The sequence below is a fragment of the Perognathus longimembris genome, chromosome 2 (assembly GCF_023159225.1).
Source record: "Perognathus longimembris pacificus isolate PPM17 chromosome 2, ASM2315922v1, whole genome shotgun sequence".
In the NCBI taxonomy this organism is placed as follows: Eukaryota; Metazoa; Chordata; class Mammalia; order Rodentia; family Heteromyidae; genus Perognathus; species Perognathus longimembris.
Genome location: NC_063162.1, coordinates 41,463,049 through 41,481,008, shown reverse-complemented (window position 1 = coordinate 41,481,008; position 17,960 = coordinate 41,463,049). Strand labels below are relative to the sequence as shown.

The 17,960-nt window shown below is 38.0% G+C and overlaps 1 protein-coding gene and 1 pseudogene across 1 annotated transcript; both read left to right on the top strand.

Moving 5' to 3' along the window:
• The first annotated feature begins 1,396 nt into the window (after window positions 1-1,396).
• On the top strand, window positions 1,397-9,941 carry LOC125343945 (annotated as a pseudogene).
• A 6,908-nt stretch (window positions 9,942-16,849) lies between these two features.
• On the top strand, window positions 16,850-17,275 carry LOC125343283 (peptidyl-prolyl cis-trans isomerase NIMA-interacting 4-like). The gene has a single exon (XM_048335586.1). It carries the CDS (start codon window positions 16,865-16,867, stop codon window positions 17,255-17,257), a length of 393 nt encoding a protein of 130 aa, XP_048191543.1. The 5' UTR covers window positions 16,850-16,864; the 3' UTR covers window positions 17,258-17,275.
• The last annotated feature ends 685 nt before the right edge of the window (window positions 17,276-17,960 follow it).

The window sequence follows — 17,960 nt, the reverse complement described above, 5'->3', positions numbered from 1 at the left end:
TATGGCCACACTTGGAAATGTCAGTCTTTTCATTTGAGCTATTTTCAGGGTATGTAAAATATCTGATTGATATTTTACTTAGCAAATCTGTATTAGGCTGCTATTTTTTATTTACAATGAAATACCTGAGGCATTCAGTTTATAAAGGGGAAAAACTTATTCTGGAGCATCTGATTCATGTTTTATTGGAAATTTTGTTGTGCGTAGGTAGAAAAGCATCACATCGGGACCTAAGGGTATGGCAGAGCAAATTCACATGCAGTATGGTCTAGAGAGTGAAAGAGAGAAAGAAGGGCCAGGGTCCCACAGAGTCCTCTGAGAACCTGGCCTTAATCACCTAAGCCTCCTGCCCCCAAATTCCATTAGGCCTGTCTCATCTCCCAAGAGAATTTTCAGAAGGCCTGAGCCTTTATAAACGGACTTATGGGTGACAGCTGATATACAAGTAATATCAGTATTTGTGGTAACAACTTTTTAACTTACTGGCAATTTGGCTATTGCCATTTATGGAATGTCTACTTAAAAATCTATTCTAGATTTTAACTTTGCTTGATATTAACTGTGGAAGAATTTTTGTGATATAAAGTGTCAACTCTTTACTAGTTCTAAGGGTTATACACATCTGTATCACATATAAATTGTTGATTTTTATGAAGTCAAATGTAAAGTAAAGCTTTTGTCTTTCTACCTCAAGTTATGACCATACTAACTTATTAAGGATATATTATCTTATCTTTCCCATTTAAATCTACAATCCATGTGGGTTGATTTTTGCTTATGTTGTCAACTAAGGATCAAATTACATTTTCTTCTTATAGGCTACCTTGTTGTTGAAACTCATTTTATAATAAAGTCTGCACTGTCCCCAGAGCTCTGCACTACCAACTTTTTCAAAAACAAATTTTAAATATATGCTTGAGGCTTTTCTTGAGCTTTAATTCCTGGAACATTGATCTGGTAGTCTATCCTTATAGAAATACCATATATTCTTAATTACTATAGATTTAAAATAAGCTCTGTTGCTTTGTGGAGCAAGTCTTCCCTATTTGTTCTTCATCTGCTGTGTCTTCCCAAGTTTGGCTTTCTTCCATTTTCATAAAATGTTAGAATTAACATGTCACAGTACATTTGCACACAGTATTTTGAAAATCACTTCGATGAGTCGACAGAAATTGTACTGAAACTGTCAATTGATTTGAGGACTATTGACAGTTGATAATACTAGATCTACAAGAACATTGCTCACAATTTTATTTATTATTTTTAAATGTTCTAAACAATATTTTATATCTGCTGCTTGAAGGTCCAGTACAATTGCTTTGTTTTCCTTTTAATTTTTCCTCTTTTTTAAAATTTCCTGAACATCAAAAGATTAAGCATGGGGGTCTGGCCCCCCGAGGCCCGTAGGACTGGAAAGATCTGCCCCTCCCTCCAGGTGCGGACCCCCTGGCAGTAATGACCAGCCTCCTGACCATGCCTTCTCCTGGAGAAGAGCTGATGACCACCCCAATGCTTCAGGCCACTGAAACCCTGTCCCCAGAAGTGGAAGAAGCCAGCACCGCGCTCATTGAAGTTGATATCACAGTGGTCTTCCTCACTCTGCTCTAGGTCATGGTCTTGATCTTCTTTGTTCTTTTACAAGAACAAAGGTGCGGAAGGTGAGCCCAGCACCATCCTCCAGATGGAGACTGACTCAGCCAAGAGCAGAGAAAAGGAAGAGTATTCATCTAACAATTCCCAGACCCCAAGGAGCGAATTCCTGACTCCAGCACTCACACTATTTAATGTACTAGGTAAAAATTGTATTAGAAGCCAGGGAATGTGGGCAAATCCAAGGTCCTTGTAGGACAGAGACCCAAATGCCAGCATCACTGACTCCTGGGACCCAGGATGTGGAGAAAGCTGTTTTTGATGCCATAAACCAGGCCTTTGTAATAGCGCTGGTATTTGTGACTAGCCAGCAAAGGAACAGTTGAGTATGAGCCTTCTTCAGGTTAAAAGGGGAGGGAGAGTGAGCTTGTGGCTTCATCTACTCTGTCCCCTCCTGGTAACCTATGCTATCCCCAAGGAAGCCATCCATAGTTCTCCCTAGAGGCCCGATATCACACTAAAAGGCCAAGCCAGCAGTAGAGAACACTGGGGATCTTCTCTCCTGATAATGTGCTACATTCCTTAATCTGAGCCCTTCTTTCCATATTTCCCAACAACCTCATGCTATTTTTTATCTGAATCAAACGTTTCCATTGATGAAGAAATTAGATTTTCAGGTGCAAAAAGTAACTATGTTTACATTTGATCTTTGTTTATACATGGACATTTTCTTTAGCTTACTTAACTCTTTTGCATCTATGTTACTCAGGCAACAAGAAGTCTACAGTTCCACAAGTTCCCAGAACTATGTTAGGAGTTTAAGAGAAGGATAATCCAGGAAGCTCGACCTGGGGGAGCATCATCAGGAACACATTCTGGAAGAGGAGTTTGTTTGGCCTCTATTCTAGCAAGAGCCCAAATTTCCCGTTTCCCAATGTACACAGGGAGAGACTGTGCACAGGAAAAACCTACCTCTTTTCCCATGAATGTCCTCTGAACCAACCCTTAAAGCTTCTGGATTTAACTTAGTCCTCAAGTGAGGGGTGTTTAAAAGGTGTGCTACTTTGGTATCTTACTAGGTGCTCTAGTTTCTTTGGAATTAAGACTTCCTTTGAGGTCTTTGTCTATTACTTATTGTCCAAGTTCAGGCCCACCCACCGTAAGGGCCAAAGGCTGAGGAATCAGTCTGGCAACTTGGATTCTAAGAGTCCCAGTTTTTCAGAGAACCCTGGAGACAAACTGAAGATTGCCCTGAAGGTGTACAGATGTTACACTAAGGCATTTTCCTCAGTCTAAACTTCAGAGCAATGAGGAGTTGTTTCCTTTTCTCCTATGATTAGGTTCTGAATCTCAAAATCTGGAAGAGTTTGGGTGGTAAAGTGAAGAGATGTGTGTCATCTAAAGAAAAACTCATGGAAATAGTCAAATCTTAGCCTGTACTCCTGGATTTATTTCAAAGCCTTTATTAAAGAAAACAATAATAGCAGCACCTTGCTGAGTATGTAGGTGGAACATTAAGATATATGGAGAAAAAATAAAACAAGCTAAATAAAGAATCCTTGAAGTGAAGGAAAAAAAGATTAAGCAGGAAGATAAAATTTAATGTGTTCATCTGTCTAGTGCTTCCTGATTAGAGTCATTGCTATGACTCTTTTTTGTCATTTTATTTATTCTTTAAGACCTGATATTTTAATACACTAATATAGGTAATATCTTTTAAAATTATATTATCTGGCTGTTTTTTACTAATATTTGCCTCTTACATATTGATCAAATTGTGTATGTAGAAAATTTACTAAACAAAACTTGCAAACTAAGTCTAACAATTGATTTGTAGATGCTTTTGGGTTTTCCAGATGCCAAATATATTATCTGAAAATAATAGTTTATTTTTGCTTTATGACTTTGATTCTTTTCTTTGCCTTGTTATGGTCCTGTGGAAGAACAAAGCAGTGTTAAATATAAATGTGGTAGCACTTATGTCTTTAATATAATCTTTAAATAAATAAAATAAAATAAATCTTTGCAATAAATTTTCATCATTTGGTAATATGTAAGGGGATTCTTTTTTTCCCCTTTATTGTCAAAGTGAAATACAGGGGGGTTACGGTTTCATATGTAAGGCAGTGAGTACATTTCTTGTTCAACTTGTTACCTCTTCTGTAAGGTGATTCTTGTTGGATGCACTTTATAGATCTGAGGATGTGGTTAGGAACCAAAATAAGAGGAGATTAAGAAACGATTCTTTTTGCTAGATGATTAAGATTTTGTATTTAAATGAGCATTTGTATAATATACTCTTTAATTTTTAATCAGTTTAATCTTAATTCTAAATATTCTTACTTCTATTAAAATAATTAGAACTCCTACTTCTAAGAAATCGTATTTGTTCACAACTATGAAACTATCTTTCATTCTAAAATTAATCCAAACTACTTGTCATATGGAATCATTTTATGATATTATTGGACTAGCTATATATTATTAGACTATTATATTTCACAAACTATGTTTATGCTTAGTATGGTAAATATATTTTATATTTGTTGTACTGACTGGAAATGACCTGTAAATTTTCTTTTCTTTTCTTATCCTTTATTTAGCAGTTCAGATGTCACTCTAATTGCTGCTTTGGAGTAAATTTTGCCTTGATTCAACATGCATTTAATATATCTTATTTTTTATAACGTAGCATATATTAATGGTAAGATGGTGCATCATTAATATTTTCATCTGTGCATATAATGGTCTAAGCGTACTGAGCCAGACTCAGAGCTGTGGAATCTGTGGAGACACATGGGGTCTTGGGGACTTTTCCATCTTGGCTGGCAGAAAATCCATCTTTGTGTGTGTGTGTGTGTGTGTGTGTGTGTGTGTGTGTGTGAATTAAAATTCATGTTTTGTTTTTCAGATTTATATAACTATATATGCATATATTTATACATAAAATGTACATATAGCTTCTTATATACATAAGAACTATTTTTAGAATCTACAGTATAATCATACAATAATGTTATATAGGTCCTGAGGTAGAAATAGAAATGGAAAGTCATGTTGGGGGTGTGGCTCAAATGGAAGAGTGCTAACCATAAGCAAGCAAGCTGAGTAAGCACAAAACCTTGATTTTAAACTTTACTAGAGGTGCTGGGGATATGGCCTAGTGGCGAGAGTGCTTGCCCTGGTTTCGATTCCCCAGTACCACATATATAGAAAATGGGCAGAAGTGGCACTGTGGCTCAAGTGGCAGAGTGCTAACCTTGAGCAAAAAGAAGCCAGGGACAGTGCTCATGCCCTGAGTCCAAGGTCCAGGGTTGGCAAAAATAAAAATAAAATAAACTGTACTAGACAGAGAAGGAGGAGAAGGAAAAGGAGGAGGAGGAGGAACAAGAAAAAGACGAAGAACAACAACAAGAACAGCAAGAAGCAGAAGAACAAGAACAATAAGAAAGAAGAAGAACAAGAAAGAAGAACAACAACAAGAAAGAAGAACAACAAAAAGCAGAAGAAGAAGAAGAAGAAGAAGAAGAAGAAGAAGAAGAAGAAGAAGAAGAAGAAGAAGAAGAAGAAGAAGCTGCAGCTCAAAGCACAATACCCAAGAGGAAATAACCCCCACAGGCTCTGTTCCCACAGAATTCCACAGACAAATTCCATTTCTCCTTATTTACCTTAGTACTACCTGAACATCTGGGACCCAGGTGTCTTGTAAAAAAAAAAAGAAAGAAACTTAACACAAAAAGCAGTTCTGACTTCTGTCTGTCGCAATTTCCTTTTCACTTGGAGGTAAATAATTGTAGAACTTTGGAGAAACAATTAAATTTACTTAAGAAGTTCTCAAGACACTGGCTTAACTTTCCATCTTCAGGTACATTTAATGGCTTCAAAGGAAAAAAATTGAAGGTAGTAAATTCAGTGTAGAAATTCACAGCCACATTTCTTGGCTTCAAATGCAAAATTAGAGCTATTTATTCCTACCTTATAAATTTGTATAGAGGATAAACTGTTGTTATCTCCATAATCTGTAGTACTTTGGTGCAGAGAAAACTTAGGTTGCTGTGATGATAATGTGAATTACAATATAATATACACTTGATTAAAAGTGTACCCACATGGAAATGTGTGGTTGCCAAATGATTGTTTTGTAAATTTCCCACATGTTTACAGTTCTCTGCTTTCCTTTTCCCCTTTATTGTCAAAGTGACGTACAGAGGGGTTACAGTTTCATATGTAAGGCAGTGAGTACATTTCCTGTTCAACTTGTTACTTCCTCCCTCATTTTTACTCCCCCTCTCCCCTCCTCTTCTCACTCTCCCCCATTAGTTGTTCAGTTGGTTTACACCAGATGGTTTTGTAAGCATTGCTTTTGGAATTGTTTGTCTTTTTATCCTTTGTCTCTCCGTTTTGATATTCCCTTTCCATTCCCTAGTTCTAATACATGAATATACAGTATCCATGGCACTCAAATGAGAAACAATAATATCAGGGATACCACCACAGGAAGGGAATACGAGAGAAACAAACAAACAAAAAAGTATGGTTTCACATGGCATGTTGAAAATAATTACAACAATGATATACCACTTGTTTCCATAACATGGAGTTCATTACACTTAGCATCATCTATGTGTTCATAAGGGCACAGCTATTGGGCTCTTGTGATCCTCTGCTGTGACTAGCCTAAACCTGTACTAATTATTCCCTATGAGGGAAACCATTGAGTCTGTGTTTCTTCGGGTCTGGCTCACTTCACATAGAATAATTTTTTCCAAGTCCTTACACTTCCATACAAATGAAGCAATGTCATTCTTTCCGGTAGAGGCATAGAATTCCATTGTGTATATGTACCACATTTTCCTGATCCACTTATCTACTGAGGGGCATCTGGGTTGGTTCCATATTTTAGCAATGACAAATTGTGCTGTGATGAACATTGTTGTGCTGGTGGCTTTAGTGTGTTCTTGTTTGTAATCTTTTGTCTAGATGCCCAAAAGTGGGGCTGCTGGGTCATAGTAGAGCTCTATGTTTAGCCTTCTTAGGAACCTCCATACAGCTTTCCAGAGTGGTTGAACAAGTTTACATTCCAGAACTCTGATTTCATAGATGAAAATTTATATCTTGGGAATATCCTGTGGAGGGTTGCTAAGACTCCATATAAAGTTTTGCCTGGATTTCAAGAGCAGCACTGACATTTTCAAACTTTGGAAAAGTTATCGGCCCTACACTTCAGTGTTTTCACTTGTGGATCCAGGCTAGTACTGACCTCCCCATTTGTTTGAAATAATTGGAGAGATACCATGTGGGAAAAAACAAATCTTTCTCTTCAGACAAATGATCAGTGGAGGTGAGGTCCCATTTCAAAGATAGAGATTCAGAGTCCCATGCATCACAGTTACTATGTGAACAGGACAGAACAGTATTTTTCTTCTTCTTTTCTTTTTAATTTTACTGTAAAGGTGATGTACAGAAGGGTTACAGTTACATAAGTAAGCCAATGAGTGCACTTCTTGTTGAACAGTGTTACCTCCTCCCTCTTTTTCTCTCCCTTCCCTTCCCCCTGACTCCCCTGCCCCAAAGTTGTAAAGTTCATTTCCAGCATTCTGTCTCGTGAGTATCGCTGTTGTATTGGTTCACCCTTTGTCCTTTGTCTTGCCATTTTTTTATTCTCCTTCCCATCTCCAAATCAGATAAACATACATACAAGACACAGGGAAACAGGGGATAATCAAATTGCGGGGGGGGGGGGGAGGGAACCCTTTAAAAAATGAGAGAAAAAAGAATAACTTCACATCGTACATTAAAAAACAAAAACAAAGAAAAAACCCTCTTGTTCCATATCCTAGAGTTCATTTAAATAAGCATTATTTTATGTGGTCAAATGTACACAGCTATTGAGCTACTGTGACCCCCTGCTAGGACTATCCTAGACATAATACTAATTTATTATAAATGAGGGAAAACATGGAGCCTATTTTTCTTTGGGTCTGACTTACTTCAATTAATATAGTTTCTTTCCAAGTCTTTTAAGACAAAATCAAAATGGGCTGCAATTTTATTGATGCTTGTTTTCCAGGTAGACTGGCAAAAAACAAACTTTTTTTTACATGAGCCTCTTAGACCTTTACAGCAATTCAGCTGGTGAAGGATGTATTCAAATCATTTTTATAAGCATCTATCCCAGTACTCTTCTGAAGGACTATATTGGTTTTTGTATTTAAGAACAACAGCTCTTAGTATGAAAAAAATTTAGTGAATTCGACTCAAATTTCCTTAAGTGATTCAGCAATCATTTTTGGTCTCTAAGATTCTATTACACAACCATTTTCTGATGAACAGAAATATCATATGGAATCATAATGTCATACTGAAAGATTTCTTGTTGCTTTTCAGATTCTATCCTACTTCATTATATGTCTGAGGAAACAGAGGCCATAGGCCACTCAGGTAATGTCAACATTAGATATTGAGCTACTGTATGGAACCCTAAAATTCACTCATCTCTAGGAAATGTCACTGCTTTATTTTCTGTCCTTTCTTCCTGCCACAAGTCACACCCAAGTGGACAATAAAGAAGTAATTCAAGCATATCCGTTAGGCAGGAATTGAGTCTAACAGACTTCAAAATCTCTCCAAGTGCTAGATAGCTTAACAAAGATTATTGAAAGAAATGATTTAATGGCTAAATGCAAAGATGGTTAAAAATGTTCTCAAGCACAAAGGAAAAATTGTTTAATATATTGTTATCTGTGAAATTACAACAATCTCTAGGGCTTCAAAATGAAGCCAAAAGTATGGTTTCTTGATTGAGCAACTAAATTGTTACCAGCACAGTGGTGATCAGAGATTTATGTTTTCTCTAATTTTTTTGCTGAAACCATCTGCTTAGCTCAGAACAAGTAAATTTAGTTACTATCTTTTTCTGTCAGAATGAGACTGGAGTGTGTGGATGAATTGTCCCTCAGGCTTGACTGCTCAGAACCCTCACTTCAATGACCTTTCACCTTCCCACTAGATCCCCAGGGCGAGAAAACCCCATGATTTCATTATAGTAAATGAGATGTCACAACTGGCTGTGATCTGCCAGCCAAGTTGAACAGTGACATGGCAAGTCTCTTTGCTACTTTCCAAGAAATCAATAGTGCCTCCCTCTGCAGCAGGGTCCTGAGCTCAGATCACTTTGTCACATTTCAAAGTAAATGGCACAGCATGGGGACATGGCCAGCAGACAAAGGGACTATGGAAGGAAAGGGAAAGACTCAGTCCAAGGAGGAGAAATCAAGACCTTGTAAAGGAGTTTCTAATTATACTCTGAACTTCTAACTCTCCTTCAGAGGGGCATTCAGAGTCTTGTGCATTGTGAAGAAAAAAATCAGAAAACAGCACCTTCAGGATTTCAAGTTTCTCAATAAATGGTAATTCATTTCAAAGTAGAAGAGTCGACATCTGCAGAAGTAAATTATACATTTGGTGACCTGGGGATCATTTCCAAAGACAAACCACTTGCTATTATTTTCTAAATTGCAACCGTGTGGCTCTTATAGTCACTCACTGGTCTTATATTAATTTCCAGCACTTAGATAAGATGGGCCACAGCAAACAAGTTGCATCTTCAAAGTGAGTTTACAGAGACAGAACTTGTCCCCTAATTTCTATTTTCTTTAAGTATTTTCTAGCAGGAATGGCTAGGAATTTTTGTTGTGTTTTTGTTTGTTTGGGGTTTTTTGGTCAGCATTTATGAAGGTTCTTGTCTTATTTCCTTTGGTCAGATATAATAATGTACCATGAACTTGGTAGCTCATAGACAGCAGAAACATACATCTCAAAAATCTATAGGCCAGAAAGTCAACCAATTAAAATGCCAGCAGATTTGTGATTTTGTTTTGGTTTCTCGGGTGCCGTTTACTTCATTTTTAATTTATCACAACCCACAGAAACTCTCTATGTTGAAATTCATTTTTGGGGTATATTTTTGCTATTTTTCTTGCCTTGCTTTTCTGAGTTCAATATGGTTTCAAATATAACTTATTTAATCTTCTTCTGTGCTCAGATTTTAATTTCTGGTTCAAAGTACATTTTTAGAACCCCAGTGCTTATTGGGTTGGCACCTGCCTTAACTTGCTACAGAGCTTCAGGATCAAAAGAATGTGGCCTTGGACAAAGCAATTATCCACTGTGGTTTGGTCACTTTTTCTGAATTTTACTTACAATTTTATTGGAGTTTGTACATTCTCCTTAAGTTATCTGGAGGATGTAGTTTCTGTTTTTCCTTTTTGCTGCTCTCTGTTGTTTTTGCAGGAGAACGTGGACCTAGCAGCTGCCATTTTCTTCACATGTTAGAAACATCCTGCACCTAATGGTTTATGATATCTATTAGTCTTGTCCATCTAACTGCAATGACACTAAAAATTTTCCCGAAGTATTTTTAAGTTGTTGTGCATAGTTGAATAGTCTGGGAACAATTTGTACTTATGTCTTATTTTTCCACATCTGAACATGATTTGGTTTTTCCAGTCTTCTTACTTATGTCATTTTAACCCACACCGATATAGTAAAAATGAATAACACTGGGACCAAAAATAATTTTTTGAGAACACTATGTTCAATGAGCAAAGAGAATGTGCCAAATCGCTCAGGTCCAGTGTTAGTTAACCATAAATGTTCCCAGTCCTATCCTAGAAATTGTTTTCATTGTAGGTAGCTAATTATCATATTACTAAGACTTCCCCTAATATTTCTTACATTCAAATCTTTGAGTTAGACTATTGAGTTTCGAAACCCAAGCTACAATACAAACTTAGAATTAGAATCTTGAGTTTCTGAACACAAGCCTTCATTTTACCTGTGATTTAATTTACCTAAAGAATAACTAAGAGCCTATGAAGCACATCTCAAGGCACCAAATTTATTTCCCTATTGCCTACCTATAGGGAATCTTCACAAAGTAACTCTCAATGACACATACATTGCAAATGTATGTCCTGCTAAGAGTAGACAATGTTTAAAATATTTAAATGGTGGTTATGGCATATAGAAAAGAATTAGAGAATATAATGCAACGTCTAAAGAATAGAAAATAGGGCAATTTGTTATCTTACATTTGGAAACAGCTTCCAAACCCTCCTTACCAAATAATAAACAAACATTCAATATTCAAGTAGTGCTTGTCAAATTAACTGTGGAAAGAAAAGTGAATAAGTAAAATAAATACTTGTTCAGCAAAAGGTTTGTAAAGAAGGAAAATGAATAGCAGCAAGTGTAGAAACTAAGAATAAAAAACATTGTAATGCTGATTTTAAGCACTGATTGGTAGAAACAATTAGCGTTGTTTTTAAGAGCTTGTTTTCACTTGAAAATCTTGAATGCCCATATTGTAGGATTGTATTTCTGAAAGCTGCCAAAGCTTATATCATTAACGCATGCACTTTTGTCCTTCAACAAGTGAAAATAATAATATGAACATAGGGACACATTCACACACAGAGAGAGATACACAGAGTGAGAAATCATTAAATTTGAGTAAGTATCTGATGTGTTCTCTACTCTGAAGATCTCTAAAAGTGCAATAAAAGTTTTATAAAATAATGATTTGGGGGGACTTATGGGTTACATGTGACATCCACACTCTTACCACTGGCCCTCATTAGAGGAAACTAGGATGAGCAAAGAAAACTATTCTTGGCCTGGTTTCCCAGGAAACCAAGGTATATGAATTCTTTCAGGCTATTTCAATCAAAACCATTTGATCTCATGGGCAAAAAGCAAAGTTAATTAAAATTAGAAACAGAAAAATCTCCACTAAGCGTATTTTCATAAGTTTAAAAGTATCCCATTATCATTGGATTATTCCAGTGCCTAATATTCTATTTTCATGGCCTAAAGTTTTATGGTGATTATGCTTCTGGTCAAGATTACTACCTACATCCCTTTCAGTTGTATAATCAACAATTTCTAAGGGGAGAAACTGTTCACATAGAATACAGATACATGGTGTTAATTGAGTCTATCTGTACAACCCACCCACCCCTACATACAGTCTTCCAGGCAAAATAAAAAATGCACAAAGAACAACAATGACATCATAAGGCCAGCTCCAAACACTAACAGGAAAAAGAAATTCAATTACCTTTAGGAAAGCTTGATTAGGACAAATACTCAAAAATAAAAAATCCAGATTTTGAAAATGTTATACATAACACAATTGTCTATAAGTTAATCTTCTAAATAAATTTTGGACATTTAAGGCAACTAATTTATGAATTACTTGAAATATTGATTGTAACTGGTTTTCAAAATATGTTATCTTGTGCATGTAACAAAAAAGCAGCTGAATGTCCTAGAAGCATCTATAACAGATACAACTAGAAATCAACCTGGGTTGCAACAATACTTTTCTTCCCTAGAATGGAAGTTGAAGATATGATATGTTCATTTACCTTAATACTAAAGTGATGGTAGTTTATTCTATAACAATCTAACCTATTTACTATCATGGGCTGCAAAACAAAACTTAATGTAGCCTGAAAAGTAGAATGCAGTTTTCTGGTATTGTTTTTTTTTTTTTTTAATATTTTGTTTTGTCATTGTTACTGTTAAATATGCTTTTTTTTTCTGAAATGCAAAAGCAAGGCAAGGCTTTATTTAAGCGAGCTGCAACTCGGACCACGTCCTACCCACCGACACAGCGGAGGTTAAGAGCTGTGATTGCACAGGGCTTATAAAGGCAAAAACAAAGTTACAGCAATCAGGTGTTCAAGCAAGCAAGATTAGGACACAGGTACAAATCTGATTGGCACAGGGCTCGAGGCATTCTAGGGGTGGTTAGAGTTAAGCATTCCCAACGGTTAGAATTCTAGACTGACTGGGCCCTAATGGGCTTGTCCTGGGTTTGCTCACAGGGCCTGCTTATCTCATGGTGAAGTGGGGTTCACATGGTAAAGTGGGGCCTGACTTCAAAGTCTGGCACTTCATTTCCCCCTTTTTCTTTTTGGTACCTTGGGAGCCAATCATGGCTCCATTCTGTCCATTTCAATGGCTTGCATGTCTAGGGGATGATATAGAGGTAAGGCATGGGCCAGTAAGGCCCAAAGTAGTAACCAAAATAAATATGCTTAAGAAAATATGTTTCTCTACACAACAATAGAATATTCAGGATTGTTCATATATAAGGTGGTCTAAATGACAAATGTGATCAGTGGCCATAGTGTTTGGGACATTAAATGATTTTAAAAAAAAAAAAGCTATGCAGTAGAAAAATCTTCAGTCAGGAAGCTTGAAATCCCTTTAAGAAAAATGAGAAGAGATTAAAAACTCAGCAATATCTGAAGATCTACTATGCAAGTGGAAAAATGAATAAATCACACATAATTAAGACATGCACGCAGTATAATAGTTCATTGAAGGGAAACAACTTAGATGAAGGAATTGGCAGTTTAATTCAAGACCTTCAGAATCAAAAAATGTTTGAAATGTTGGTGAAATAATCAGAAATATCATAATATGTGTGCTTGTGATACTAGTTAAAAGTCAAAAATTTGATTGTTGTCAGTATTTCCTTCGAATTAGTTGCATAAGCTTTCTCTACAGTGAATAACTGGGTGATTAAGCACATAATGAAAGATCAGAAGACATCTACAAAGTCTTCCTAGGAAGGCACTGATATAGACAACACTATAGAAAAAGAGCTCATGGCAAATCATCTCAGCCACTCAAGAGGGCAACAAACACACGATCAGTAATGGAATTCATCCTAGAAGTATGATGACACAGGCCATGGAAAACTACGCAAGCCTTTACCATGTCTGAATGTGTTATTCAAAGAGATTCTTCTGAAGATATCCAACTGCTATTAGCGTGTTCGAATACTCCTAAAGAAATTACATAAATTCCTGAACATACCAGAAAATTAGCACAATGCCTAAATGATCCTTAATCTCCACAAAAATGGAAAAGTTCTTCCTCTACTTCGGCACAGAATAGTAAAGGTGTCCTCATACATGAACTTCAGTAATCTTCATCTTAGAGAACTAGAACAATATGGAGAGCAAAAGCTACTCACTGACAAAACCCATTTATGTCAAACAACTCAATATTCCTGAAAATAATGACCTTATTTTAATCTCAGAGGATTGTTAAAATGGCTATTCTTGACTTGTACGAGCAGAAAAAATAACCATTTTTAATAATGAATTAGATTATATTTCTACACACTTCTTGGACCAAATCTGTTCTTTTTAAAGAGGAAACCACAAATACAAATATCAAAAGAGACGTTATTTTTTTAGCATCTTATTTTCTTTTATTCTCTTTGCTTCAGAAAAGTAAATGATTTCATTTCATAGTTGCTCAATGTGTGTGGGTGTTACATTCATTAGAATTCAGGGTGAAAAGTAACAGAACCGGTTCCTGATGCTTTAAAGAGGGAGGAAGGGGGAAGGAAGGAAGAAAAGTGTGTCTGTGTTCTAAGGCAATCATCTAGTAGGAGGAAATATTAGGCTATATAAATATAAAGTCCAAATTTTTGCAGAGCTTCTGGAAGGGAAAAGAACCAATGCCACTGTAAGAATACAGGAGGTGCTTTCCAGCTCTCACTCTGCTCTCCCTGGAGACCTGCTTTGCACCTAAAGGCAATGACCACATAACTGCTCTTTGTGTGTTATATCTTCTTTATCACACTGATGGTAGAATCCTGAGCATGAACATATGACTGGCTCAAATTTCATCAAGATTTGATTCTCCATAATTGAAGCAGATAAATGATGGCTGGTGGAAGCTTAGTATGGGTGAGACTTACAAAAGATGAATTGGACAGAAAACTCAATGTGTCCACCACAGTGTTATAGCTTGAGATGCAATCAGCCTTGCATATGCCATTTTGCTCCTGCAAATCCATCTAACCTGATATTAAAAGTATTTTTAAAAGTTACACCTGGGGGCTGGGGATATAGCCTAGTGGCAAGAGTGCCTGCCTCGGATACATGAGGCCCTAGGTTCGATTCCCCAGCACCACATATACAGAAAACAGCCAGAAGCGGCACTGTGGCTCAAGTGGCAGAGTGCTAGCCTTGAGCGGGAAGAAGCCAGGGACAGTGCTCAGGCCCTGAGTCCAAGGCCCAGGACTGGCCAAAAAAAAAAAAAAGTAACACCTGGACTTCCGGAAAGACGACGGAGGAGGAGCAGCAGAGCCCTAGCTGAGCTCCCTCTGACATCGCAGTTTTCTCACCCCATAGAAACTTTTACTCCTAGAAAGACAGCCAGAGTAAGTTCTAACAGTACAGGGATTCTGGCCAGGAAGGAAAAATCGACTTTGCTCATCTGAAAACACAGATTTGAGCTCCGGGTGGCGTCCCGCCGCTGCACCAGTGCCGGCGCCAGCACAGCGCCCGGCACAGCAACCTGCACTCCACGCCGCTAAAGCACACAGCGTAGATCAGGGAGAAATCCTCCAGACGGCGGCTGAGCAGGGACGACCTGAAATTGCAGACAAAGCGTAAGTACCCCACGAAAGATATTCTCACTCGCGCCCACAGAGCAGATTCTGGAAGGCAGCCCTTCCCCCACCACCAGAGCAAAGTGCCATCTTTGCCACTGGCATAGGGTCAGACCAGATTGGAACTAAAGCGGGCCTGCGGAAAGCGAGGTCAAAGCGAGGTCAAAGGAGCCATCTTTGAAAAGGGCAAGAGGGACCGACCAGTGAGAGCCAGCTCCGCCCAGGAGAATGCCCCCTGCCCTGGCGGGTGGCGAGTCCTGGGCCTCAGCTTAGCCAGAGGTTCCCCATCCTGCCCGCCGGAATTTCTAAATTAAAAGCTAAAGCCAGGAGCAGCTACCAGCAGCACGGAAAAACCAGATGGGGGAACAAATAGTTCCTGGGACAGCTAAATGGTCCTGTCTTCACAGAGGAAGCCCAATTCCCAGCCCATAACGGAGCTGCATTCCATAGCCACCTCCGCCAAGGAGGCTGCCCCACCCAGGCAAGCAACTCTCAGCCGGGTAAAACAGGCCAGAGGCGCCCCCCCCCCCCCCACTGCTGAGTCCATAGCATATTCAAAGCCAGGCATCAAAGGCAGCATCCCCACAGCAGACAGAGGAGCCACAGTTCCCGAGACTGCTCACGTCCCCATCTACAGAGGACGCCCAAGGCCTGCCTGCATGCTGTGCGAACCACAGAGACCCAGGATTGCACCAACAGGGGAGAAGGATCAGAACAGATCCACCCCTTGCACACTGAAATCAAGTCAAACCAGCCAATCAGGAAAATAGACTGCAGACCATTGCAAGGAAACCAGAGACTGGGGAAAGACCACCCAAACAAGGAGGACTCCATTTTTTTTTCTTTTCAAACATTTTTTAAACTTAAAAAAAAAAATTTCTTCTTAATTTTTTCACTTCTGAAACGTCGTTGGTTTTTTTTTGTTGTTTGTTTGTTTGTTTTCCATTTTTACCGGTTTGTTTTATCAAGTTTTTTTTTGTTTGTTTGTTTGGATTGTTCCTTTTGTGTTTTTTATTTTTCCTTTTTATTTTTTTTTATTTTTAAATAATTTTTCTCTGTTTTGTGCATCTGTCTTCCAGTATTTTTACTTTATTTCTCTCTTTGCATTCTCTTTCTTTAAAAATTACTTTCCTATGAATAACACCTCCACTCTTTTCTGCTAACTCTTCATTGTCTATCATTTTAACCTTGTTCTTTCTACTGATTCTACTTTTCTCCACATTTCCACATCACTGAAACTAAACCAAAATCACCACCACCACCCTCCAATACATTTTACTCTATTCTCTTTACTACCTCCAACTTACCCTCCTGACTAGACCTCCAGGTTCCATTGACTCCTGGTTATTGGATAGAGGGTATCCCAGCTTAATCCAAGTGAATCAAAGGGGTTCATAGAGAAAGCCAGTCCTAAAAGAACTTAATATAAAAACAAGAATTGTGTATATGATTGTAACAGTAAATAAGTAACTACTGAATACAGGGCCCAGGATCGGTTGTTATATTGAATTGTAATCTTTAGGAACACCAAATCTAATTTTATAGATAGGTATAAAAGGTATCTGTATATAATTGTGAACATGTAAGATTTACACAACAGTGCTTGGTAAGGGCTGCTTTGGGTCTTAAACGGTGCTCACAGGTGCTGGTAGACTGGCATTCCCAATCCAAATGGGCAGAAGGAACACAAGAAAGATGGCAAACAATGAAGTCTTATCCCCCACTCAAAACAAGCAGGAAGGCTTTTTACAGCTTCCAGAGCAGTTGGAAATTCAACAGCGAGTTGAGAAGATGCCGCCAAAAGGAAAAAGTGGCTCTGTAAAAGGGGGGAAAGGGGCTACAGCTTCTGAGAGTGACAGCGCTGACAAGAAAGCTCGGGGCCCCAAAGGTGGTGGCAATGCAGTAAAGGTCAGACACATATTGTGTGAAAAGCATGGAAAAATCATGGAAGCCATGGAAAAGTTAAAATCTGGAATGAGATTCAATGAAATAGCTACCCAGTATAGTGAAGATAAAGCCAGGCAAGGGGGCAACTTGGGCTGGATGACCAGGGGGTCCATGGTGGGACCCTTTCAAGAAGCAGCGTTTGCCTTGCCCATGAGTGGGATGGATAAGCCTGTACTTACAGACCCACCAGTTAAGACAAAATTTGGATACCATATTATCATGGTTGAAGAAAGATAATAAAATCGTACAACTGAAAAAAAAAAAAAAAAAAAAAAACAAGCAGGAAGCAGAGCAGTCAATCAAAGACATAGAACCCCCAAAATGCTCTACAAAGTCTACTGATAAACATGATAAATGAAAAGTTTGAATCTCTTCAGTCAATTATTCTAGAGCGTGAGGAGGCAAAGCAAAAATTAATGGAGAATTTCATGGCATCCACAAATAGAAACATAAATGAACTTCAAGAGTCAAATGAAAAGATAGCTACCCAGCTTAGAGATTTGAGAGACAACAATCAAAACCAAAGTAATGAAGTTAATGCAGTAAAGAAGTCCATACAAGACCTAAGAAATGACATGGAAATCATCAGGAAAGACCAGTCAGAAGGAAAAGAGATTCGAAATCAAGTAGCTAGCCTACAGTCCCGACTAACTGAAGCAGAGGATAGAATCTCAGGAGCTGAAGATTCCTTAGATTCTATGGAGAAAGATCAAAAATCAATACAAATCCAGTCCAATCAACAAAACAGATCACTACAGGAGATTCAAGACACTATCAGGAAGCCCAATTTAAGGATAATAGGTATTGAGGAAAACTTGGAGAAAGAGGTTAATGGGATAGGCAACCTATTTAACAGAATATTAGCTGAGAACTTCCCAAATATCCAGAAGGAAAGGCCTATACAGATACAAGAAGCATTTAGAACCCCAAACTGACCAGA